The 27114-nt window shown below is 41.9% G+C and overlaps 2 protein-coding genes across 5 annotated transcripts; one reads left to right on the top strand and one right to left on the bottom strand.

Annotated features, from left to right (window-relative positions):
• Nucleotides 1–221: 221 nt before the first annotated feature.
• Nucleotides 222–5830, top strand: LOC122037196 (protein PLASTID TRANSCRIPTIONALLY ACTIVE 10-like). 4 transcript variants are annotated; one of them, XM_042596657.1, is made up of 12 exons: nucleotides 223–1015; nucleotides 1698–1757; nucleotides 1837–1866; nucleotides 1984–2057; nucleotides 2446–2527; nucleotides 2829–2902; nucleotides 3037–3103; nucleotides 3611–3703; nucleotides 3881–4057; nucleotides 4163–4213; nucleotides 4693–4844; nucleotides 4956–5374. In XM_042596657.1, exons 1-12 carry the CDS (start codon nucleotides 266–268, stop codon nucleotides 4987–4989), a joined length of 1644 nt encoding a protein of 547 aa, XP_042452591.1. In that variant the 5' UTR covers nucleotides 223–265; the 3' UTR covers nucleotides 4990–5374. The 4 variants fall into 4 exon arrangements, with proteins under 4 accessions (XP_042452592.1, XP_042452591.1, XP_042452590.1 ...); XM_042596655.1 differs by lacking the exon at nucleotides 4956–5374 and adding an exon at nucleotides 5381–5830 and having other exon boundaries at nucleotides 224–1015; XM_042596658.1 differs by lacking the exon at nucleotides 4956–5374 and having other exon boundaries at nucleotides 222–1015; nucleotides 4662–4757.
• A 17022-nt stretch (nucleotides 5831–22852) lies between these two features.
• Nucleotides 22853–24739, bottom strand: LOC122037195 (zinc finger MYM-type protein 1-like). Its single transcript, XM_042596653.1, has one exon. The coding sequence runs from the start codon at nucleotides 24737–24739 to the stop codon at nucleotides 22853–22855; it is 1887 nt and encodes a 628-aa protein (XP_042452587.1).
• Nucleotides 24740–27114: the final 2375 nt, after the last annotated feature.

Raw genomic sequence — 27114 nt, 5'->3', positions numbered from 1 at the left:
TGCCTTGCACATCACGAGGATATTACACTCATCTTAAAGATACCATGATGCCTTAAGATGTAATTTGATCCGTCTGATCGGCAGGAGACACGGGAACAAAAAAAAATTAGGGACGGAAGATTTGATCTGGTGGGACAGAGGGACAAGATTTTCGGACAGAAGATTTGAACCGGTTATTCCACCTTATCCTCCTCAGTCCTCGTTATCCGACCCAAACCCAACGTTAAACCCAGACACGACCACCGCAATTGAGAAAGCGAGAGCGATGCACTGCTTCAAGCTCCTCCCCCTCCTCCCTCCACCTCCGCCCCTCCACCGCCGTCCATTCCACCTCAGTCGTACCTGCACCCTTCTCACCTATCCCCTTCCCCTCTTCCCCTTCCCCCGCCTCCTCCCTCTTTCACGCTCCTCCGCCTCCCCATATGCAGCCGATGAGGTCCCCGTAGGCGACGACGATGAATCCTTCCTCAACTCCTTCCGTTCCCGTGAGAAGGAGAGCGAGGAGGAAGCCCGCCGCCGCAACTGGATCGAGCGCGACTGGGCCCCGTGGGAGGAGATCCTAACCCCGGAGGCCGACTTCGCCCGCAAGAGTCTCAACGAGGGGGAGGAGGTCCCCCTCCAGTCGCCAGAGGCTATCGAGGCGTTCCGGATGCTGACTCCTTCCTACCGACGCAAGAAGATCGAGGAGAGCGGCCTCTCGGAGGAGGAGTTCGTCACTCGGCAGTTCGGTTACAAGGGGGAGATCCCAGATCCGATCGAGACGCTCTGGGCGGATCCTCTCGTCGTGCGAATGATGCCTCCGAGGGACTGGCCGCCACCGGGCTGGGAGGTAGACCCCGAGGAGCTGGAGTTTATCAGGGAGGCACACAAGTTACAGGCGGAGAGAGTAGATTTGGAGGCGGAAGTCAGGACCGACACGGACCAGATGTGCCTTGAGAGGTACACGGTCTTCCTGAAGCAGTACAAGGAGTGGGTGGCTGCCAATCGAGACCGGCTGGAACAGGAGTCTTACAAGGTATCCAATCTGTTAGAAAATTTGGATTTTTTACTTCTTATTATGAAATATTGCAATGAGCAAAAAATGTTGTTTAATAGGTTCTACCAAGAAGTTCGTTTCTCTAGATTTTAACTGAATAAAAGATGATTATTAAATCAGCGGATACTTGCTAATTGGATATTAGGTGTATATCCTATTGTTGCATTTGGTGTTTATTTGATTTTCAAGTAGTATTGCAACACATAATGGGATTTGTTCGTTTTGATTTTTGTTGGTTTATCTCTTAAAAATGTTCATGGTGATAGAACAACATGGTCAACTAACAAAGACTACAAAATCTCTATATGGCTCCATCAATTTGTATTTCAGTTATCATCTACCTTTATTTTAGTAATACATTGTGTTGTCTATGTTCTAGTTATAGTTAAAAGTGCTCTTCAATAATACTTTTTCCAAACATTGTAGGATATGAAATTGATTTGAAAAGCAATTTTCAGATGCCAGTTAAAATGCAGTAAATTGCTTGGGCACAATGTGCATGACTCAAAATACAATTTTCTAAGCACAGTTTCAAAAGACAATGCAATGTTAATTCATCCTTGGTACCCTTATGATTAAGTTGAATATATTGAGTATGAATATCCAACTTTTGTTTACTTCCTAAGATGTGATTTCACAAAGTTGTTTCTTTTGTTGGCAGTATGACCAAGATTATTATCCTGGTAGGAGAAAAAGGGGCGAAAAATACAAAGATGATATGGTAATACACCTTGTTTTGTCCCACAGTGACTTGGTAAGTAAATTATTCAGGTTTTGATCAAACCTTTTGTTCTTTGCAGCTTGAACTTCCATTTATATATGCAGGACAGGTATAACTCTGATTTATTCTAGAAAGCTTATCTACTTAAGCTATGACCATCTTTGGTCTTTCTTGGTAATGTCGGTTCTCTTTCCCACAAGTTATGATGCCTTGAAGTCTTCCACAGATATGTCGAGGTAAAGTTGTCACTCTACACCTTCACCAGGGAGCCTTTGTTGACATAGGATGTGTCCATGACGGGTAATATTTTTTTTTTTTTTTGGTTTCAATTCTATATTTTATTAGTCTAAATTCATTAAGATATTTTTATCTTATGCAAACAAGTAAGGTGATTGATTTTGCTATATGCAAAGAACTTTCTCTAGAGATACATTTACCTCTTATTTGATTATCCCAAAGTTTTTAAGAATTATGTAATATAGTAATAAATTTTTTACGGCACTCCATGTTTTGGCATTAGTGATAAAATGATCTTCCTCAATGCCTCAAAAATGTTTGTGAAGATTGGCTTGTAGTATCACCCTAGATAGTTAGTATTGGGATGTTGTTTGTTGTTCATGTTAGTGAAAATCTATTATTCCATTAGATTCAATTTCTTGTTTACATAATTGTTTTTACAATCTTTTAGGTGGGTTCCTATAAAAGGAAATGATTGGTATTGGATTCGCCATCATATCAAAGTTGGTATGCATGTCTTTGTGGAAGTTTTGGTGAGTACCTTCTTAATTTGCTTGCAACCTGGTGATTGTATCATTGCTAATTCATAAGTAAAACACCCAGAGTACTGGTTTTCTTTTCCTTTTCCAATTTATTGGTTTTGCTGAATTTAGGTAATGATTAAAAGATTCCCATCTAGTGATCTTATATATTAATATATTACATATGACAGTTTTAGCTATATGCATGCAACAATATCTTAGTTGTCATTGCATGTTACATCAAACCTAGGATACTCTTATCATTTGCTATCATGTTCCTGATGTTTTTATTTTCTGTGAAATGCTTTTGCAGGCTAAAAGAGATCCATATCGTTTCCGATTCCCTATTGAATTGCGCTTTGTAAATCCTAACATAGATCACCTTATGTAAGTACAGAAGGATGATCATTTCCTCTATTAAACTTGGGATATTCTTCTTCTGAGTATGGGAATCTATTTTGGCAAGCATTATGATTCCTTTCTGATTTTTCTTAAAATTAATTTTCTTAAATCATTTGCAGATTTAAGAGATTTGACTATCCACCAATATTCCACAGAGAGGGGGATACAAATCCTGAACAATTATGGGTAAGATTTGGCCTTCGCCTCCTAGTTTGCATAGCGAATACCTTTCTGTTGTACCTTTGAATTAATAGCATAATCTTGAAGTAGTAAGATATGTGATTTGACAGGCAGATATGGGTCCTATGTGCTTGGAAATATCTATCAATTTTTCACAATCAGTTATTTTTGTTTTTGGGGGGAACTTATTTCTTGCTTATAATTTATTTTTATTCTCTGTAAATTTAAGTAGAACCAAGATTTTCTTTGAAAGCTCTTTTATTTCTCTCACTCTAAATACTGTATAGGAGATATAGTCACCTTGTTTTAACCCACAAGTATTTTACACAGAGTTCAATGGCAGGATAAGAACCATTTAGCTGACTCCAACAGCTTGCTGTCATTGTTGTTTTATCTATATTCAGTCTTGTTGGTCCTTTACCAGTTCCCTTCAGAATCTTATCATCATATATTATGGTGTTATTTTCATATGTTTTTCACTTTACTCTTTATTTTATTTATTTTCTATAACAGCATGAAATTGGAAGACCACCTATTCCTAGGAAAAGGCCTTCAGTCAAACCAGAACATCAATCATTGTTATCAGATCACCCATATGTTGATAAGGTATATCTTGATTGGCATGATTGATGAATTCACCTTTTCTCTTTATTGAGTAAAAGTGCCTCCACATCTTGTAGAGCAAGTCCTTTGTAAAGAAAGATCTTCTCATTCGTAGTTATCTTCTGTTTCTAATTCATCTATCTAGATCAAACAATTTACTGCTTTCTTGTAAACGCACAGTTATGGCAGCTGCATAATTGTGAGCAAATGATTCTGGATCATGAAGAGGAAAATCCTGATAAATTTAAGGACAAGACTTATGAGTCGACTGTCCCTGATGTGCCATTCGACGAAGAAAACAGTGTTCAATATACACAAGCATACTATAAGGAAGCTTTACTACCTAAAGTAATTCTGGTGAGTGTCTACTTTCATGTTGTTTTAAGATAATTTTTGGTTGATTGTGGCTTATGAAGAGGAAATTGATGTCTCTTCCTTCTCGATGTTTTTTTCCCTTATCAGAATACAAATATCAAAGAACTAGATCTTGCTGCTGCCCGTGCAGAACGTCAGGTAATCTCATGAGATGTTGATCCTCTGTTCTCTTTTATGCTTTAGTATCATGTTGCTGGATTAAGAAATGTTCAAACTTTTATTATTGGCATTTTTTATCCATCAAGGGGAAAACATAAAACTTAATATAAAATTGATCTTCAACTTGTTGGCGCAACAATTTTGCATCTCTCCTGAAGTTCGCAATGCTTTATCAGGGTAGTTGCTTCCAGGATTTTCATTTATACTGTTTGAAGACATCTGTTGTTTTTCTTTGACAATCAAGAAACTTGGGGGAGAATGACAATTTGTGTAGATAGGAAACATTTTCTTTTCTCTGATATATTGGATTTGCTAGTCAAATATTGCAGGGGAGCGAGAAGTTGTTTGATGATTGTGTCTATATCGATCTATTTGTCTTTTATTTTCCTTCTTAGAAATAAGAAGTATATTTGCATGGTTATGCTAGTGCAAATGAGACATTGATACGTTGCATCCAGCTTAACAACAAATTGAAGAAAGAAGCAGAAGCTAGAGGAGAAGAGTATGAGTATTCAAAGATGAGGAGAAATGTGGAGATGGATGAGTATGATCTTATGCATTGGCGTAGATCACTAGAAGAAAGGGAAGCCCTTATCAGAGATATCAGTTGGTATGCATTTTCATTTCTGAATAACAAATCACCATTAAGTTTTGCTTGTTAGCTATTTCTTTACTTAGATTATTCTAAGATTTGAAATTTCAGTACATGTGTTGGTTTCAGTTTCATCCTAAAACAGTACAATCTTGGTGCTTAACTGTGCCAAAATTTGCATGACTGGACCTTGCCGAGATGATATGCAGCTAACTTTGCCCCTTTCATCACCTCCTACTCAGTTTGTATGCACAAACAAGAATGCATTTCTTTCATAGTTAAATTAGAATTTCATAGAAATAATTGGAAATAAAGTTGTACCAAACATTTACTATATAGTAGCTTATTCCAAGCTTATACTTGTAACAATACCTACTTATAATTCCATTAAGGTTAATTTAATGACTATTTTATTTCAAACTAATTGTTATAATATTATAGTTTTGAGTTATATGAATTATTTTATTGTATTTAATATATTTTTTTATGACATTATCTTTTAATGACATTGTCATAAACTTCATATGCTTTTGATTTGTTTACTTCATTGGCAGCCGGAAAGCTCTTGGCCTCCCAGTGGAGGAGCCTGGAAGATACTTAGATGACAAAAATATTTTTGGAGATCAGTACGACCCGACAAACCCCTTGTATCGGTATGACTATTGGGGGGAACCTAAGAACTCTGAGAAGAGCAAGGAGGAGAGGATTGTAGAAGAACACAACAAATCCATTGTTGGGAGAGGTACTGTTTGGTACGAGATGTCCTATGAGGAAGCCATTGAACAGAGGATGCGTCGGGAAGCACGTTCCAAGGCTACAGTTAAAAAAGTTGAGGATGAGGAGTATGAGGATGAAGATGACGACGGTATAGATTTCGACTATAGCATTTTTGAAGACTCTAGTCATTCATTTTCTGCAAACAAGCCTATTGTAAATGGTACCGAATCTCCCAGCATGTCAGACGAAGGCATGTTTGAGGACTAATAACATAAAATTTGGTTTTAGCAGATTTGTGTTGTTTGGAGAAGTATTGCCAACTTGATTCTGCTGAACTGTGGGGCGTGCGGTTCCTTTTGTTGCAATAAAAGACATTGCAACTGAAACGACCCTAAACTTTTCCTTTTACTGCTTTCAAAACAAGCCGAACAAACTCTTCTTTCCATACCAAACCGAATCAATGATAAATAAATGAGGTTGGATGAATCAAATCAATTGTCGTGCATTTCAAAAGTAATGTTCAACTAGAAAGTAGTAAAACAAAGTCCTGTCTGTAAATTAGAATCAATTATATGACTTAACACCAGAAGACTTGAAAGTGCAACTACCCTAAACAAAGACTCTTAAGACATTTAGCCAACAATTACATCATCGACTTAGAAGAGAAAAAAAACAAACTCAATATTCCAATGCAGAGATTAACCTAAACTGAAAAAAAGGACACGGTCATCAGATGTGCACTACCTAATACGAGCTAGCTCATCCATCAAGATCTCTCCGTCTTCTCATTACCTACACTATATGGATCTATTGAGTCTAAAGATTCAACAAATTCAAACATTTTATAGCAAGAAATCAACATACATTCACATGCTTTTATATTATGAAAATACCTTGAACCTTGAAAAAAAAATCTAAACCTTGCTAACATTTAGTCTCATTGACCATCAATAATATGTTAACATTAAACATTCTCTTTCATAATCAAAAACATTTAAGTGGCATAGCAGTGAATGTAGCTCATTTTCCCTCAACCTTTGTTTGTGTAACCAAACTTTTATCCTAGTACTAGGTTTGGTAGTGTTCATCGGTATCCTTTAAGTCGGATCCCACAACCTTTTTCCTCTAATTAGATAAAAAATTTGGTATCATTTAAGTTGGACTCCTTTATCAGTCACATTGCCACATTCAACAAATTAATTTACTTTTCATGCTTTGACAGTCATTGTAAAAAAAATAAGATAATTTACTTTGTATGCTAAACATATAGTTAAATTTTCCTGTATTCAAAATCTTACTAAAAATTATGATAAAAGAATTAAATATGCTTAGACATGAATATTAAATAAAAATATTACAAATACGGATGTTGTACTAGGAACCACTGTCACATGCCCTCATGCACCTTTCGAGCCCCTACACCCTTGGCTAACCGAACCCTCTTCATCTAACCCTTTTTGGCCCCCCCCTGACTCCAACCCTTCCTCGACTTGGCAGCACTCCCTCTCAACCCTCTCAACCCCTTCCAGTGTCCCCCAAGGCAACAGTAAATTTTTAAAATTTCCAACATCAAAATTCCAAGCAAAAGTTGATAGAACTTTAGTAAAAAACAACGCAACCCCCCTGACACCGACCCCTTTTTCCTCGACATAGCAGCACCCCTTCTCAGCCCTCAACCCCTTCTTGTGTCCTTACCTTAGTGCTTTGCATCTAAAAAGATATTTAGCGAGACGTAGGGAAAACAATGTTAAGCAATCCGACAATGTTCTGAATTGTACATTCTAAATTCACATGAAGCTTGTCTCATGTTTAAATACAACCATTATGATTTTCAGTGTCAATCTAGATAAGAAAAGCTTGATTAGAGCAATGATAAATCTCTGAAATAAAATAATTAATGCCTTGAACGTTAAGATAGTCTAGGATACAAATTTGTACCTGCTACTTTGTATCCTTAGTATTGGCAATGGTTCTGAAAAAATCTCTAAAAGGGTGGTGAAATTTAGATATTTCCACCCTGTCGAAGTAAGGAACCATGGCATATATGTTTGGAAGAGATTCCATTTTGAGAGATTGAAAAGAGCACTATCTCGTTGAAAGGTTCTATACATCTGCCCTTTCTCAACGCATTTCTTTAGAGAAAGACTCCGTTTTTTTTTCCTCTTTCCAGATGGGAAATCCTTCTCAGAACATGGAGTGTGAATCAAATCCATGTTTGAATTGAAACTGAGATACTCATGCAAGTTCTTCCCTTCTGAATCAGATAGATTCATATCTGAAAGAGGCTGACAATAAGTTCTTTCAAAATTAACTATTTGTTCCTCTGTTAGAGGTGTTGTAGAAATGTCTGCGATCGAGTAAATAGCTCTACGAACGAATGGCTCGGATCGAATTGGAAAATGGAAAAATTTGTACAAGTTATACCTTTCGTCACCACTTTGTGTAAAATCGTTAAGTATAAATATGTCAGATACCCGTGACTCGATTGGCAAAATAGTCTCTCTCCCCAAAAATATGTTTTTTTTACCAACGCACAAAGAAAATATTTTGTTGCTGATCCTGTCCAAGCTCTGAGTCGACGGGCGCTGGGGACGTGGCGCTCTCCGCTGTCCTTTGGTGTTGAGGTGGACCTCCGGCGAACCTGCAAAGAAGCCGAGCCGGGAGGGGTTTCCCGGCGACGACCCTCCAACGCTCAAGTTAGGCAATGAAGAAGCAGAGTAACGTTACTGTGGCTACAGCGATCAAGATTGCATACCTTCGTCGAAGTCTGGGGGTCCTTATATAGGACCCCGGGGAGGCGCGGGCACGCTTCGCGATGAGTGCACGCTTCCCCAAACATACGTCAGTAGGGTTGTGTTAGAAAAGCATGTTTGACGCCATTCCGCAATCGTCCGAGCATATTCCGGATGTGACGGTGGAAACTTCCATCGTACGATACTCTGTCCTCTTCGGCCGTCGACCGTGCTATTTGTCGGCTGCAGGTCACTCGAGGATGAAGTTACCAACTGTCCTTTTTGTCTCCTAGCGCTCTTGTCTGCTCCTGGACCGAGCGGACCAGCCGCTCGGCGCTCATGGCCTCTGAGAATGCACATACCTCAGCTCGGGCGGGGAAGCCCTGCTCGTATGCTCGGATGGAATTGCACCTTATTGTTCTGCGGCTCGGCCGAGCGGCCTATCCGCGCGGCCATAGACTCTTTTACCTTGAACATCGGAAACCCGACCTCTGGTCGGGCTGTCTTTCGTCCGGTCCGGGAGACCCTTGGTCGGATGTCCAATCGGCCGGATGCTTGGTTGGCCCGCCAGTCCGCTCGGCGTGACATCTATCCGCTCGGCCTGACCCTGGGGTTCACCCTCTTGACCATTGACCTCCACGTGTCATTGACCTCCAGCCAACGAGGGTCCCTCGTCCTTACCACCGGATCACACGACGACGTTAAACTCTAGAGTCAGACCGACGACTATAAAAATCCCGGCTTGAAGACCGTTGTGGGGCGACGTTAAACTCTAGAGTCGAACCGGCGACTATAAAAACCCCGGCCTGAAGACTGTCGAGCAACGACGTTAAACTCTAGAGTCGGACCAACGACTATAAAAACCCCGGCCTGAAGACCGTCGAGCGGCGACGTTAAACTCTAGAGTCGGACCGGCGATTATAAAAACTCCGGCTTGAAGACCGTCAAGCGGCGACGTTAAACTCTAGAGTCGAATCGGCGACTATAAAAACCCTGGCCTGAAGACCGTCGAGCGGCGATGTTAAACTCCTGAGTCGGACCGGCGACACTATAAAAACCCCGGCTTGAAGACCATCGAGCGGCGACGTTAAACTCTAGAGTCGGCCCGGCTTGAAGACCGTTGAGCGGCGACGTTAAACTCTAGAGTCGAACCGGCGACTATAAAAACCCCGGCTTGAAGACAGTCGAGCGGCGACGTTAAACTCTAGAGTCGAATCGATGACTATAAAAACCCCAGCTTGAAGACCGTCGAGCGGCGACGTTAAACTCTAGAATCGGACCGGCGACTATAAACCCTCGGCTTGAAGACCGTCGAGCGGCGACGTTAAACTCTAGAGTCGGATCGGCGACTATAAACCCCCCGAACGGGACAGCGCCGCGCAGATATACTGAGGCCCAGCATCTAGGGCCGATGATCAGCAAGCCTTGATCCTAAGGACAGGGAGAAAGCAATGGCGTGCGCTTACCAACGCCGATCAACGAAAAACTAACGGAAATTCCATACGGAGGGAAGGCCGATGGACCGAGCGACGTAGTTGAAAAGGACACGAACAAAAAACTAACGGAAGTCCCGTACGGGATAAAGGTCATTTGACCGAGCGAGGAAGTTAAGAAATTACATAGCGGGAAAAGGGTCGAGCGACCGGTCGGCGTAGTTACAGGAAGCACTCAAACGAAAGGCTAACAGAGCAAAAGTATAGCCCAAGAAACGCCCGCCTTTTGCTCCGAACAAGCACTTCTGGGGGTTCAGCTTGACCCCGTATCTCCTCAGTGTCTGGAAAGTTTCTTCCAAATCCACATAAAGGTCCGCCGCTCGGAAGGATTTGATAATTATATCATCTACGTACACTTCCAAGTTGCATCTGATCTGCTCCTGGAATACTTTGTTCATCTGTCGTTGGTAGGTAGCTCCCGCGTTCTTGAGTCCGAACGGCATCACGTTATAGCAGTAGGTGTCGTCCGCAGTAACTAAACTGACCTTCTCTTGGTCTTCTCGGGCGAGCGGCACTTGATGGTAGCCCTGATAAACATCCAACATGCATATCAGCTAGCACCCGGTTGTGGAGTCTACTAGTTGATCGATCCGGGGCAAAGAGTAGAAATCCTTCAGGCAGGCCTTGTTCAGATCCCGGAAGTCAATGCAGACTCTCCATTTGTTGCCTGGTTTGGAGACCAACACCACGTTTGCGAGCCAGATTGGGAACTGCACCTCCCTTATGTGGCCGACCTCCAAGAGCTTCTCCACCTCCGCCTGGATGATGATATTTTGATCGGTACTGAAGTCCCTCTTCCTTTGCTTTACCGGCCGAGCATCCAGTCGGACGTGAAGCTCGTGCTGCGCTATGCTCGGCGAGACTCCTGGCAGCTCGTGGGTCGACCAAGCGAAAACGTCACAATTTTTCTGGAGGCATCCGATCTGCTTCTCTCTCTGACTTGCTTCCAGGTCGGCTGCTATGAGAGTCGTGGACTCCGGTCGGGTAGGGTGGATCTGTACCTCCTCTTTTTCTTCATAAACTAGAGAAGGTGGCTTTTCGGTTATAGAGTTTACCTCGACTCGTGGCACTTTCTGAGCGGATTTAGCCTCGGCTCGGACCATCTCTACGTAGCATCACCGGGCTGCAAGCTGATCTCCTCGGACCTCCCCAACTTGATCTTCCACCGGGAACTTGATCTTTTGGCAGAAGGTGGAGACGATCGCTCGGAACTTGTTGAGAGTCGGTCGCCCCAGGATAACATTGTACGCGGAGGGAGCATCGACCACGATAAAGTTGGCGGTCCGCGTTCTTCTGAGTGGCTCCTCCCCCAGCGAGATTGTTGGGTTTTTCGGGCCGCGAAAATCACTTTTTCGCGTCGCGGAAACCCCGAATCACCCGAAGCCGTAGATCCGTTCAAGGAAAACCGAACAAAAATACGAGTACGAGTTTCAAAACTTTAGATCTACTCCTAGATCTATGTGTTGAGAGTTTTACCTTTGAAGCGTGCCCTCGTAAAATCCCGCTCGTCCAAGGTACGTGTCGGATCTCCAAAGTATCAAGGTAGATACTTCTCTAGTGATATCCACACGAACAAGGAGTACTCTCTAGCACTCAAGGATGGAGAAGAAAGACCCCAAGTGTGCTAGCACTCTCTCTAGGGCTCTCAGATGAGAATGGAAGAAGAAAGGAAAGCAAAGAAGAGAATACAATACACTCCTCTAAAAATATTACCTTTCTTCTTAGACTTCTTGGATTAACTCACTCACCCACCTTCTTCCACCATGAAAGTCACGGCAACAACCAGCCAAGAGAGGGAAGAAGCAAGGAAGAAGAAGATACAATTACCACACAATCAATCCACCAAATGAAAACCTCTCCTCATTAGTGTGTGGCCGGCCACACAATGTAACCTCCCCATTAATGTGGCCGGCCACATTAAAACCAAGAGGAAGGTGTAACCCCCATGAGGTGGCATGTCTCATGAGGTGGAGGTGATGTGGCAAGGATGAGTCATCCTTATGATGTGGCAATACATCAAGTCAAACTTGATGTTTCAACTTCTACTTGGTCAAGTCAAACTTGACCAATTGTCTTCCTTGTTGAGTTAAATCCAACCTTTGATTCAAGTCAATTTCAATTTAATGAATCTCAATTCATTAATATAAATTGACTCAATTAATCAAATTTAAATTAGACTCATTCAACAATTGAATCTAATCGAGTCTAACTCAATAAGTCTAATTTGAATCCAATCGTTGGTGCATCATATGAACCTAATCCAATTGGTTCATCATATGAACCTAATCTCCATCCACTTGTTCTTTGTGTGTGACCCAATAGGTTCTTGTAACGTTGGCAATGTTTCTAAACTCCTTTAGAAACATAAGCAATGAGCGACATCTAGCAATACATCATTGCTACCCAAGTTACAAGAAATGTCGAGATCCAACATCACCTTGTGACTATTAATTGTGACTCCTCACAATATGCTTTCTATCCTAGACATCTAGATTGATCAATGTGAGGCATAGACCGTGTCATCCTCTAATCAATCTAAATCTTGAACTCCAAGTAGACTCACTCGATCAAATGAGCTCAACATCTAATGTTGACTCATTTGGGCATGGCCATGCACTTCGTGATCTAACTCTATCAAGAATATTGATGTCGCTCCCGTCATATGGGAGGGATAGATCCCATCTACATCACTCATATCCCTCTGCATAATTTGTTACATACCCAGTAATCGCCTTTATAGTCCACCCTGTTACGGGTGACGTTTGACGAAACCAAAGTACATAACTCCTTATGTAGGGATCCATGGTGACTTCAGGTCTAAGGACTAATAGTCATACTAATAGCCACATGAGAAAGTATATGACACTCATATAACGATCGATGATACTTTCTCATGGCAGGTCATTCAGTATACATTCTCCAATGTATACCCATGTGTCAGCTTGATATCTCTATATCCATGACTTGTGAGATCAAGTCATCGAGATGACCTACATGCTAGTCTTATTGCATTAACGTTGTCCCTGAATGTTAATACTCGACTAGGAATGATTTAGAGTAGTGTTCCCTATATCATCTCACTATCGATTCAACTAATCGATTGATATAGGTATGAACCTTCTACTCAAGGACGCTATTATACTTAGTCTATTTGGCACTAATACAAATAAGTATAATAACCAAACAAATGCCTTTATTAATATACAAGAATATGATATAATGAGTCCATACAATCATCAAATGATTAGCTCTAGAGCTCTAACTAACAATCTCCCACTAGCACTAGTGCCAATCAGTATAGGCTCTAAGGCCTAATGACCTAGTGTGACCATCATGCTTTTTCTGTGCCAAAGCCTTGGTCAAGGGATCTGCGATGTTAGCCTCTGTAGGTACTCTGCAAATCTTCACATCTCCTCTATCGATAATCTCTCGAATGAGATGGAAGCGCCGTAATATGTGCTTGGTCCGCTGGTGTGAACGAGGTTCCTTCGCCTGTGCTATAGCTCCATTGTTGTCACAATAGAGCTCAACTGGTCCGATGCTAGGAACCACCCCAAGTTCGATGATGAACTTGCGGATCCAAATCGCCTCCTTTGCCTGATGCAGCAATATACTCGACCTCTGTTGTAGAATCAGCAACTGTGCTTCGAACTCTTCCACTCACAGCACCACCATTTAAGCAAAACACGAACCACGATCGCGATCGATAATCATCCGATCGGTGCGGAAGTCGGCATCATCGTAACCCTTTATAGTTAGCTCATCATTGCCTCCATATATCAAGAAATATTCTTTAGTCCTTCTTAAGTACTTAAGAATATTCTTGACCACTATCCAGTGACTTTCACCTGGATCTGACTGGTATCTGCTCGTCATGCTCAAAGCATATGAGACGTCAGGTCGAGTACATAGCATGGCGTACATGATCGATCCTATGGCTGAGGCATAAGGGATCTGATCCATACGGTCTCTCTCCTCTCTAGAAGAGGGACCTTGAGTCTTCGAAAGACTCACGCCATGTGACATCGGCAGAAATCCCTTCTTGGAGTTCTGCATGGCAAACCGAAGGAGTACCTTGTCAATGTATGTACTCTGACTTAGGCCAAGCAATCTCTTAGATCTATCTCTATAGATCTGTATCTCTAGAATGCGGGATGCCTCGCCTAAGTCTTTCATTGAGAAGCAACTCCCTAGCCAGGTCTTGACAGACTGAAGCATAGGGATGTCCTTCCCAATGAGTAGTATGTCATCCACATACAATATGAGGAAGACAACTACGTCCCCTACAACCTTCTTGTAGACACAAGGTTCATCTTCGTTCTTGATGAAACCAAACTGTTTGATCGCATCATCGAAACGAAGATTTCAGCTCCGAGAAGCTTGCTTTAGTCCATAAATGGACCTATGCAGCTTGCATACTCTGCTAGTATGCTATGGATCTACAAAACCCTCAGGTTGTGTCATGTACACATCCTCGAGCAGGTTTCCATTCAGAAATGCGGTTTTGACATCCATCTGCCATATCTCATAGTCATGATAGGCTGCAATAGCAAGCATGATCCGAATGGACTTAAACATCGCTACTGGAGAAAAGGTTTAATCATAGTCAATACCATGAATCTGCTTGAAACCTTTAGCTACCAAGCGACCCTTATAGATAAGTCCATCCATGTCAGTCTTTCTCTTAAAGACCCACTTATACCCAATGAGTTTTACCCCTTCAGGTGGATCAATCAAAGTCCATACTTGGTTGGTGTACATGGAATCCATCTCGGATCTCATGGCCTCTAGCCATTTCTCAGAATCTGGTCTCGTCACAGCTTCTTGATAGGTGGTAGGCTCATCCTCTATGAGTACAACGTCATCATGGTCAGACAAGAGAAATGAATATCTCTCAGGCTGACGACGTACCCTATCAGACCTGCGAAGAGGTATGTCTACTTGAACCGATTGTTGTTCCTCAACTATTTGTGGAACAACATCATCCACAACACTTTGTGGTTCCAGTTCAATTTCCATCGAGGCATCAGTGCTATTGTTCGCATCTTGAACTTCTTCAAGATCGAACGTGCTCCCACTAGTCTTTCTAGAAACAAAGTCCCTTTCTAGAAAGACCCCAGTCTTTGCCACAACCACCTTGTGCTGACTGGGAATGTAGAAGTAATATCCCTTAGTTTCCTTGGGATATCCGATAAAATAGCACTTGTCGGATTTGGGTCCTAACTTGTCTGAGACTTGACGTCGAACGTAAGCCTCACAACCCCAAATCCTCATGAAAGACACCTGGGCATCTCTCCCAGTCCATATCCTATATGGTGTCTTTATCACGGCCTTGGATGGAACTCGGTTGAGAATGAAAGCTGCCGTGTCTAGAGCATAGCCCCAAAGGTATGTCGGAAGATCTGTGTGACTCATCATAAATCGTACCATATCTAATAGGGTACGATTCCTCCTTTCGGATACACCATTCCACTGTGGTGTTCCAGGAAGAGTGAGTTGAGATAAAATCCCACACTCAGCTAAGTAGTTACGAAACTCATGGCTTAAGTATTCACCACCTCGATCTGATCAAAGTACTTTAATACTCTTGCCAAGCTGGTTCTGTACTTCATTCTTGAATTCTTTGAACTTTTCAAAGGATTCAGATTTATGTGTCATCAAATACACATAACCATATCTACTGAAGTCATCAGTAAACGTGATGAAGTACCTATAACCGCCTCTAGCAGCGACATTGAAAGGGCCACATACATCACTATGTATGAGTCCTAACAAATCAGTCGCTCTCTCGCTGTGCCCACTAAAGGGAGTCTTAGTCATCTTGCCTCGTAGACATGACTCGCATATCTCATATGATTCAAAATCAAATGAGTCCAGCAAACCATCCTTATGGAGCTGGGATAAGCGCTTGTCATTTATATGACCTAAGCGATAGTGCCAGAGATAGGTGTGGTTCATATCGTTCGATTTGAACCTCTTGGTACTAACGTTATAGATAGGGCTCTCAAGGTGTAGAATATAGAGTCCGTTCATCAGAGGTGCACTACAATAAAACATATCGTTTAAATAGACAGAACAACATTTGTTCCTTATTATAAACGAAAATCCTTTCTTGTCCAAACAAGAAATTGATATAATGTTCTTAGTCAATGCAGGCACATAACAACAATCGTCTAACTCTAGTACAAGTCCAGAGGGCAGAGATAGAAAATAAGTCCCTACAGCAACAACAGCAACCCGTGCTCCATTGCCTACTCGTAGGTCTATCTCACCCTTTGTCAATGCTCTGCTATTTCTCAGTGCTTGTACATTAGTACAAATGTGCGAAGCACATCCGGTATCTAATACCCACGACGAAGAAATAGAGAGGTTGACTTCATAACATTTATACCTGAAGTAGAAATCTTATTTCTCTTCTTCTTAAGATCTTCCAGGTATTCTTTGGAGTTCCTCTTCCAGTGCCTTGCTTGTCCTTGATATAGGTGACAAAGATGTTCAACCATATCGTAAGCACCCATCAACTCATGTTGCTTCTGAAGCTCAGAGTTCATGGTCGCGAGCAAAAGACAGGACACATCTAATGCGTCATCTTGATGCTTCTTGTAAACATCTCGGTCTGCTTGCGTGGCAGTGGCAGGAGGAGCCTCCGGAATGGGCTGCTCCAGAACGTACAATTTACGTTCCTGAGTGAGAACTATTTTCAGGTTCCTGTACCAGTCCAGGAAATTTGCTCCGTTGAGCTTGTCCTTCTTAAGGACAGAACACAGGGAGAAAGAGTTTGTATTCGACGTCATGGTTATCTACAACAGAAAGTTTGCAGAAATAAATATCATATTCTTTTAAAATCATTTAATTAGGCCTTTAATTAAATGATGCTCCCACTGAATTCTATAATTCTTGTGGGACAAGATCCACATCATACTAACCCTTGAGTTAGCTTTGGCTAATACGCCCAAGGCTTAGTATGATCGGTAGGTAACGATTACCAATTACATCTCTATGCAACTCTTGTTTATAAAATCAATATCCGCATTTATATTAAAACTTGAGTTAGCTTTGGCTAATACGCCTGAGAGTTAATATAGATGTGATTTTGACCTATCATTCCAACTATTGGAAGAATGCCTATAGTTGACTGGAGCCAACCGAGTAACTAGGAATACTCAATCTAATTGAGTTTGTATTCACCCATGCATTGATAGGCGGGACCAAGATTGTCCCTCCGTACCCTACCAAGATAATATGTATTGCTCTGCTTTGGCAGATTCAACAATAAATGTGATCGAGGTAGTGATAGGTATCACGGCACGGTTAGGCATTTAGAGTTGGTTCGATCAAGATCTAATCTAATCGAAAAGGATGCATCTTGTGCACGACTTAGATCTAATCTAATCGCAAGGGTGCATCATGTGCACGACTTAGATCTAATCTAATCGTAAGACACTAATTAATTAATTACTTATTAAACATGCATCATATACATAAGCAATTAACTAATTAATATATTTGTGATTTAGTCATGGCCCTACTACGATCTTCTCAAGCCAATGAGAAGATCGAATGGTCAACCTAGGGTCAACAGCTTCTCCAAGCTCCTCCCTTTGACCACCTTGTGTTGCTCGTGCCCGCCTAGGAACTCCGTCTCGTGTGGACCCTCCACCGCTCCAATTTGTACATTACAATTTGAAACTCGAGTTACATTCGAGTCTAAATCTAATTTACAACAAGAATATAAGAGAAAGGCACGACGCGGAGGTCACGGAAAAATAAAACATACAACACGCGCAAACACATAACGGCACGCAGGCCGTATTATGAATTACAACACAATCCAATTATATTGGGTTTTTGGGCCATGACTATCACAAAATTAATATATAATTCAAAATTATATATTTTCATTATTTTCTATAATTTTAAAAATAATTTTTTACAATTTTTACGAGTAAAATTTCCCGGCGGTTTCGGGCGCAATCGCGGAACGGATCCCCTTGCGGGGCCAGGGGCAGCGCCCCTACCCGCGATCTAACCATCGCGAGGGTTCCTTTGCGATCCAACAGCGCCCAAACTCGCTGTCCCAAAACGATTTGGGTCGAGACATTGCCGTTTCGGAAAAATCTTCCCGGCAGGTTCTTCGGGTGCAATCGCGGAGCAAATCCCCTTGCGGGGTTAGGGGCAGTACCCCTACCCACGATCTAACCATCGTGAGTTGCTCCTTTGCGATCTAATGGCACCCAAGCCCACTGTCCCAAACGGATTTGGGGCAAAACGAAGCCGTTTTGGAAAAATCTTTCCGGTAGCCGAAGCCTACAAGTGCCGAGACACTTGTGCTTCGCTTCTACGGAAAAATTACCCATAAAAACTATAAAAATCATAATTTTACAGAAAATTACAGAAACTTTAGTTTTCATAAAACCAAAAAACAAACTCGTACAAGCCTTGCACGTGGCTCTGATACCACTGTTGGGTTTTTCGGGCCGCGAAAACCGCTTTTTCGCGTCGCGGAAACCCCGAATCACCCGAAGCCGTAGATCCGTGCAAGGAAAACCGAACAAAAATACGAGTATGAGTTTCAAAACTTTAGATCTACTCCTAGATCTATGTGTTGAGAGTTTTACCTTTGAAGCGTGCCCTCGCAAAATCCCGCTCGTCCAAGGTACGTGTCGGATCTCCAAAGTATCAAGGTAGATACTTCTCTAGTGATATCCACACGAACAAGGAGTACTCTCTAGCACTCAAGGATGGAGAAGAAAGACCCCAAGTGTGCTAGCACTCTCTCTAGGGCTCTCGGATGGGAATGGAAGAAGAAAGGAAAGCAAAGAAGAGAATACAATACACTCCTCTAAAAATATTACCTTTCTTCTTAGACTTCTTGGATTAACTCACTCACCCACCTTCTTCCACCATGAAAGTCACGGCAACAACCAGCCAAGAGAGGGAAGAAGCAAGGAAGAAGAAGATACAATTACCACACAATCAATTCACCAAATGAAAAACCTCTCCTCATTAGTGTGTGGCCGGCCACACAATGTAACCTCCCCATTAATGTGGCCGGCCACATTAAAACCAAGAGGAAGGTGTAACCCCCATGAGGTGGCATGTCTCATGAGGTGGAGGTGATGTGGCAAGGATGAGTCATCCTTATGATGTGGCAATACATCAAGTCAAACTTGATGTTTCAACTTCTACTTGGTCAAGTCAAACTTGACCAATTGTCTTCCTTGTTGAGTTAAATCCAACCTTTGATTCAAGTCAATTTCAATTTAATGAATCTCAATTCATTAATATAAATTGACTCAATTAATCAAATTTAAATTAGACTCATTCAACAATTAAATCTAATCGAATCTAACTCAATAAGTCTAATTTGAATCCAATCGTTGGTGCATCATATGAACCTAATCCAATTGGTTCATCATATGAACCTAATCTCCATCCACTTGTTCTTTGTGTGTGACCCAATAGGTTCTTGTAACGTTGGCAATGTTTCTAAACTCCTTTAGAAACATAAGCAATGAGCGGCATCTAGCAATACATCATTGCTACCCAAGTTACAAGAAATGTCGAGATCCAACATCACCTTGTGACTACTAATTGTGACTCCTCACAATATGTGACATTGCCCTTTTATCCTAGACATCTAGATTGATCAATGTGAGGCATAGACCGTGTCATCCTCTAATCAATCTAAATCTTGAACTCCAAGTAGATTCACTCGATCAAATGAGCTCAACATCTAATGTTGACTCATTTGGGCATGGCCATGCACTTCGTGGTCTAACTCTATCAAGAATATTGATGTCGCTCCCGTCATATGGGAGGGATAGATTCCATCTACATCACTCACATCCCTCTGCATAATTTGTTACATACCCAGTAATCGCCTTTATAGTCCACCCTGTTACGGGTGACGTTTGACGAAACCAAAGTACATAACTCCTTATGTAGGGATCCATGGTGACTTCAGGTCTAAGGACTAATAGTCATACTAATAGCCACATGAGAAAGTATATGACACTCATATAACGATCGATGATACTTTCTCATGGCGGGTCATTCAGTATACATTCTCCAATGTATACCCATGTGTCAGCTTGATATCTCTATATCCATGACTTGTGAGATCAAGTCATCGAGCTGACCTACATGATAGTCTTATTGCATTAACATTGTCCCTGAATGTTAATACTCGACTAGGAATGATTTAGAGTAGTGTTCCCTATATCATCTCACTATCGATTCAACTAATCGATTGATATAGGTATGAACCTTCTACTCAAGGACGCTATTATACTTAGTCTATTTGGTACTAATACAAATAAGTAGAATAACCAAACAAATGCCTTTATTAATATACAAGAATATGATACAATGAGTCCATACAATCATCAAATGATTGGCTCTAGGGCTCTAACTAACAGAGATAGCCAGCCGGACTTGTCCGACTGGCAAAACTTCGTTACCGGTGAATCCGTAGAGGGGGTTGTCATCGGCAGCAACTTGGCTCGGTCGATTTGCAATTGGTCAAATGCCTTCCAGAAGATTATGTTGACCGAGCTGCCTGTTTCAATAAAGATGCGGTGAATAGTGTAGTTAGCTATTACCGCTCGGATGATGAGGGCGTCATCATGCGGGACTTCGACTCCTTCGAGGTCCCTAGGCCCAAAGCTGATCTCAGGCCCGTTCGCCCGCTCTTGACTGCAGCCGACCGCATGGATCGTGAGTTGCCTTGCATGCGCCTTCCGTGCCCTGTTGGAGTCGCCTCCGGTCGGCCCTCCGACGATGATGTTGATTTCGCCCCTCGACGCATTGCCTCGATTTTCCTCCTCCCAAGCGGATGGTCGGGGTCGTTCATGTGATGCCCGAGGAATGGCCCTGTGCTGCTGGTTATGTTGCCGCTCGGGGGATTTTCTTTCTACACGCCGACCAGTGCTCTGGTGCTGATGTCGCCTGTCCAGTGAAGGCGATCGACGGCGATAGCTCCTTGGCGTAGGATGAGCGATTGGGGGGAGGCTCCGACAGTCGCGGGTGTTGTGAGTCGTTGATTGGTGGAGCGAACAAAACATGGGAGTCCATACCTTCCCTTTTGGGTTGGGTCGATCGGCTGCCACCTGTTGGACGACGTGCGGCCTTGTGTGCTGATGAGGGCGAGCTATCTCTACGCGGGGTCCTCTTGGTGGCTGATAATTGGAAGGCGGCTTCCGCTCGGCGTGGACTGGTGGCTCGGCTGGTGCTTCCTTTTTTCTCGCCATCTGAGCTTCTTCCACGTTGATGTACTCGTTGGCTTTGTTCAGCATGTGGTCGTAGCTGCGAGGCGGCTTTCGGATAAGCAATCGAAAGAATTCAACGTCCACAAGCCCCTGTGTGAACGCGTTCATCATGGTTTCCGAGGTGACCGTTGGAATGTCCATGGCCACTTGGTTGAAGCGTTGGATGTAAGCTCGGAGTGACTCCTTCGCGCCTTGCTTGATGGCGAACAGACTGACGCTGGTCTTTTGGTAGCGTCTGCTGCTCACGAAGTGATGGAGGAATGTCGTGCAGAACTCTTTGAAGCTTGTGATTGATCCGTCCGGCAACCTCCGGAACCATCGTTGCGTCGATCCCGAGAGGGTGGTGATGAACACCCGACACTTCACAACATCTGTATATTGATGCAATGTAGCTGTGTTGTCGAACTTACCGAGATGGTCGTCCGGGTCAGTGGTCCCGTTGTATTCCCCGATCGCCAGGGGTGCGTAATGCCGTGGTAGTGGGTCGCGCAGGATTGCCTCAGAAAATTGTCTATTGATCCACTCGGCGGACGCGTCTGTCTGTGGCGCCTTGCTCTTCCTTGCATCGCGGAGGGGCGCCTCATCGGACGAAGAGCCCCGGTCGAGGTTGGCCTGCGCGACTTCCAAGGGTGTTTGGAACAAAGCCCGATGGAATGGTATCGGGGCGGGCGGAGCTTCCACCTGAGTGTCGGTCGGGCCCTTGTTCTGGCCCCATATCGAGAGCTACTCCGGCCAGTCTTCTAGTGCCGCTCGACCGCCTAATGCCGACGTTGCCTGTTGCGCTATTCGATCGGCTTGAGCCTTTTGTTGTTGCTCGACTATCTTGGCTGCTCGCGCTTGGATGAGCGCGTCTAGTTCTTCGGGAGAGAGTGTCACCGTGAGTTGGCGTCCAGCTTCTTCCATCGTCTTTGCTCGGATTCAGGTGCGTTCCCACAGACGGCGCCAATTTGATCCTGTCCGAACTCTGAGTCGACGGGCGCTGGGGACATGGCGCTCTCCGCTGTCCTTTGGTGTTGAGGTGGACCTCCGGTGAATCTGCAAAGAAGCCGAGCTGGGAGGGGTTTCCCGGCGACGACCCTCCGACGCTCAAGTCAGGCAACGAAAAAGCAGAGTAACGTTACTATGGCTACAGTGATCAAGATTGCATACCTTCGTCGAAGTCTGGGGGTCCTTATATAGGACCCCGGGGAGGCGCGGGCACCCTTCTCGATGCATGCACACTTCCCCAAACATACCTCAGTAGGGTTGTGTCAGAAAAGCATGCCTGACGCCATTCCGCAATCGTCCGAGCATATCCCGGATGTGACGGTGGAAACTTCCACCGTACGATACTCTGTCCTCTTCGGCCGCCGACCGTGCTGTTTGTCGGCGGCAGGTGTCTCGAGGATGAAGTTACCAGCTGTCCTTTTTGTCTCCTAGCGCTCTTGTCTGCTCCCGGACCGAGCGGACCAGCCGCTCGGCACTCATGGCCTCCGAGAATGCACATACCTCAGCCCGGGCGGGGAAGCCCTGCTCGTGTGCTCGAATGGAATTGCGCCTTATTGTTCTGCGGCTCGGCCGAGCGGCCTGTCCGCCCGGCCATAGACTCTTTTATCTTGAGCATTGGAAACCCGACCTCTGGTCGGGCTGTCTTTCGTCCGGTCCGGGAGACCCTTGGCCGGATGTCCGGTCGGCCGGATGCTTGGTTGGCCCGCCAGTCCGCTCGGCGTGACATCTATCCGCTCGGCCTGACCCTGGGGTTGACCCTCTTGACCATTGACCTCCATGTGTAATTGACCTCCAGCCAACGAGGGTCCCCCGTCCTTACCGCCGGATCACATAGCATCATCACTAAAGCGACCATTAATTTCTTGCAACTGTGAATCTATCGAAGCATAAAAGAGGTCTATTCGATAATGATGTTCAATGGTGAAATTGTCTTGATGAGCACGTCCTCGACTTCGTTTATTAATATACGGAGCATTGAAATCAGGAATGTCAATATTTCGAAGTTCACAAAAGGATTTCACTTTTACAAGCAAATCATCCCACTTGTTATCCCTCATCTGTTGAAGTAAATTCTTAGTAGATAATACAAGCTCCATTGCATTTATAATATCCTGAGACTTACTTTGTAAAGTCTGACAAAGAATATCTGTGATCCCCATAATCTCTTTCATAAGATGCAAGATGAATACAAAATCAAAGGAAGTCATTTCATCATAAACAGTTGTTGCATCTGCTCGTTGAGAAGGAAGCCCATCATCCATAATCTTGAGCAATACCGTACACGATGCACTAAACATCTTAATTAGGCCTTTCAATGATCTGAAATGAGAACTCCAGCGTGTATCAACAGCTCGTTGTAAAGTACCTATCTGATTAAGCCCACGCCCTGTCTCGAGTTCATTAATAGCAATCAAATATGCAATGTCATCTGCATGAGCATTCTTCAATTCATCATTACGCTTACATGAAGAACCAACAATATTAACTATAAAAGTTAATCTATCAAAAAATTGATGAATAGGTGTCACATTTTTTGCTGCTGCAACCAAAGCCAATTGTAACCGATGAGCAAAGCAATGAACATAATAAGCACTTTTACAATCTTTTATAATCAAAGCTTGCAATCCATTAAACTCGCCCCTCATATTACTAGCACCATCATAGCCTTGACCTCTAATATTTTGAACATCCAAATTGTAGTGAGCCAAAGCAGAATATATAGCATCCTTTAAAGTTAAAGCCGCAGTATCAGATACATGAACAAGGCCAAAAAAACGTTCTTGAATGAATCCATTACTATCCACAAACCTCAATACTATAGACATTTGCTCTCTTTTTGACTCATCTCGGGCTTCATCAACAATTATGCAATACTTGGCAACTCCAATTTCTTCACGAATTGTATTTTTCACTCTCACCGAAAGCACATGAAGTATTTGTTTCTGAATATCGTGACTTGTATATTTGGCATTTTTTGGAGCTTTCGCAATTGCCTTTGAAAGTTCATCATTGTACATGGTCAGCACATCCAAAAATTCAAGAAAATTGCCATGATAAAATGAACTAGATTTCTCAGCATGACCTCTAAACGGAATTCCTTGAAGTGCAAGTAATAACACCACGTGTATGTGAGTCTTCAATCGAAGACGATTAGTTGCAACTTGTTCATCATTAAAATTATCAAATCTCCTTGATATATGTTGTGTTTGGTTCATCAAATCCTCACATGCCTTTTCAGCATTACGATGGGGTGAAGATACATTATCCTTTCCCATATGGCCTAGGAAAGCACAAGCTTTTCCATTTCGAACTTTCTTCCACTTATCAAATCCATCAACAGTAAATGTAGTTTGATTTAAGCATCCTGAAGGCTTGTTGAAGATAAAACATGGAAAGTAATATGCTTTATCTTTAGTAGTTGAATACTCCAACCAAGGAAATTGTTCATACCAAGTTGACTGAAATCTTCGAGGGTGCTTAATATTTTTATTTAATGGATATTCTTGAAGAATAGGTTGATATGCTTTCAGATTCAAATAAACTCGACGAATCTCGTCTCGTTGATTAGGATGATATTCCCAAATTTGTCGACGCAATCTTAGATCACGCTCTAAAGAATCAAGATCAACCTCTTCAGTTTCTGTATTTTTGAATCTTTTAGGAGGAATTTCAGATGGAAGATCATCATTATTTGATCTTGTCGATAGAGTCATCGGAGTAGGCGGATCCAGTTCATTTGCTCTCTTCCTTTGAAAAAATTTATCAATCGTAACAGTATTTCTCATTTGAAGTATATGAAACCTTTAACAATGGAAAACTCGAATTATTTCAAATAAGTGAATAATAATTAATAACAACAATATTAAACCAAACATTAAGTCAATGATAAAAAGTAAATAATAATAACAACATAAACAAACAAAAATATCAAAAATTTTATCATTCATGATCATTAACCATTAAATAAGCAATTCCAACTTCAACTATTTAGGCACTTTAATTTCTAAAATAACAAGATTTAATTAAAATGTCTAAATTAATCATTAGGAGAAAGCAAACAAAATCAAGGAATCAAGTAAAAAGTAGAAAAGCAAACAAAATCAAGAAGTCCAACGAAATTGTGAACTTTATATCGTTCTATTCTTGAAAATGAAGATAAAAATGATAAAATAAAGGTATAAATTTGTGTTAAGCTAGTAAGCTTCATAAATCATAATCATAGTGTGATAGATCCTACCTTTCCTTTAAAATGCAGTGGCATATACAGCGGCGGATTAAAACAATAATAAAATTATTACACCAACAGGCAAGGTAGGATCTAATAAATTATTAGATAATAAGATTATTAGGTTGCATTTTAAAACAGTAATAAAATTATTAGGATCAACAGGCAATAGCCAACAGCCTTAAACAAAAAAAAGAGGCAAAGTTCTACAATCTACATATTATAGATAAAATTTAGAAGGATGATCGATCGAGGAACTAGAAAGGGAAGGTAGGATAAAGAAATGAATATGGAAACACTAACCAAAATAAAGATTTTTTTCCCTTATCAGTTCTAAGAGTTTCAAAACCCTAAGGAGTAAGGACTAATGAGAAGAGGAATTGCACCTTTCTCTCGAATCGGGATCGAGAACCTTCTCGTCGTAGTTTCGCAGAGATCTGAGACCTCCACACCGGAGTTCACCTACTGCGGAGCGAGTAGTCGCTGCCGCCGTGCCGCTGCCGCCTGCGCCGCCGACTGGTTCGAAGTGTCGAACTCCCAAATCAAAATACCTATTTGCCTTTCTCATTAATTAGCTTATAAATAATAATAATATATTAGTATATTATTTATAAATTTTACACGTGGACTGTGGGGGGTTGTGGCCCTCCCCAGTCCATATGTAAATCCGCCTCTGCTTCAAAACCTTGGGGTCTAATAATGTTCCATCTAAGATCATTGTAGAATTAACCAGATCAAAAAGAGCGAAAAATGGATAATAATAATAGACCTGCAACAATGCAAGTGAAAATTGAGATCCAAGCTCCAGCATCAAGGAACTCTAGGTTTATTCTTTTGCAAAAAGAAAGTACTCATGACCATTGAACATTGCGATGTGCTAATGCCTAATATAACAAATGAACAACAACTGTAAATCTATAACCCTTATGACTTGGGTGACAAATTCACATCACATCAGATGTTCATGTAATATGCACAAGTTGTAACAGTAAAATTAATGAAAGAAGGTATTTGACGCAAAAGATTCTTTCTGAAAGCAATGCCAGTGAAGGTTGAGGCATTTTATATAAGACCATTTTCTGAAAAATAGACGATATTTTCTCTGCCTTGGTAAAGTTCTTATTAGTTGTCTTTGAAATGTAGATTTTATGATTTAAAGGAGACTGCTACCATTAAGACGAAAACATTATAAATCAAATCAGAGTCAAAATTAGGATCTATTAAGAATAATCAAAAATCCAATAAAGATAATGTAGCGCAATAGTTGGTTATACAATCGCCACACTAATTACAATAGGGAGATCAAAGAAATCACTATCATTAAATAATGTAGACCTCATCTATATATGGGGTTAATTATATGGACTTTATCTTTCTATTGAACTCTATGTGAAGGTATATATCCCTTACACCTTCAGTTCCAATGCTTTCATTTTGTATGACTATATACTGCTCATCTTTGAACTTGTTCATTCTATCTTAACCTTTGTTGCCCCTCATTTTATTATCTGCTGGACTAAATCTAACTTCTCTAAGATAGTAAAGTTATGATAGCATTTAAATTTTTTTAAATATAAACCATCAATTCATCCTAAGCAATGATAAAAAAAACTATCTATCATATGAGAGATTCTAATAAGGAATTTAGGTTATTTAATATTAACTAGAGTTGTATTTGAGAACTTCTAATGTAAAGTAATTTGCATTAGTATAATTTATGAGTCAGTTCCTATTATAGCTTTAGGATAAAAAAAATACCCGCCCTCCTGAAGAACATCAGGTAGTGATAAATATATCCACACACACCTGAAAACGACAATATCTTGTTTTCCACTTTATTGATGGATGACACACAAGAAGGAA

The sequence above is a fragment of the Zingiber officinale genome, unplaced genomic scaffold, assembly GCF_018446385.1.
Source record: "Zingiber officinale cultivar Zhangliang unplaced genomic scaffold, Zo_v1.1 ctg243, whole genome shotgun sequence".
NCBI lineage: Eukaryota > Viridiplantae > Streptophyta > Magnoliopsida > Zingiberales > Zingiberaceae > Zingiber > Zingiber officinale.
Note: the sequence above shows the minus strand (reverse complement) of the source record. Positions and strands in the feature narration are given on the sequence as shown.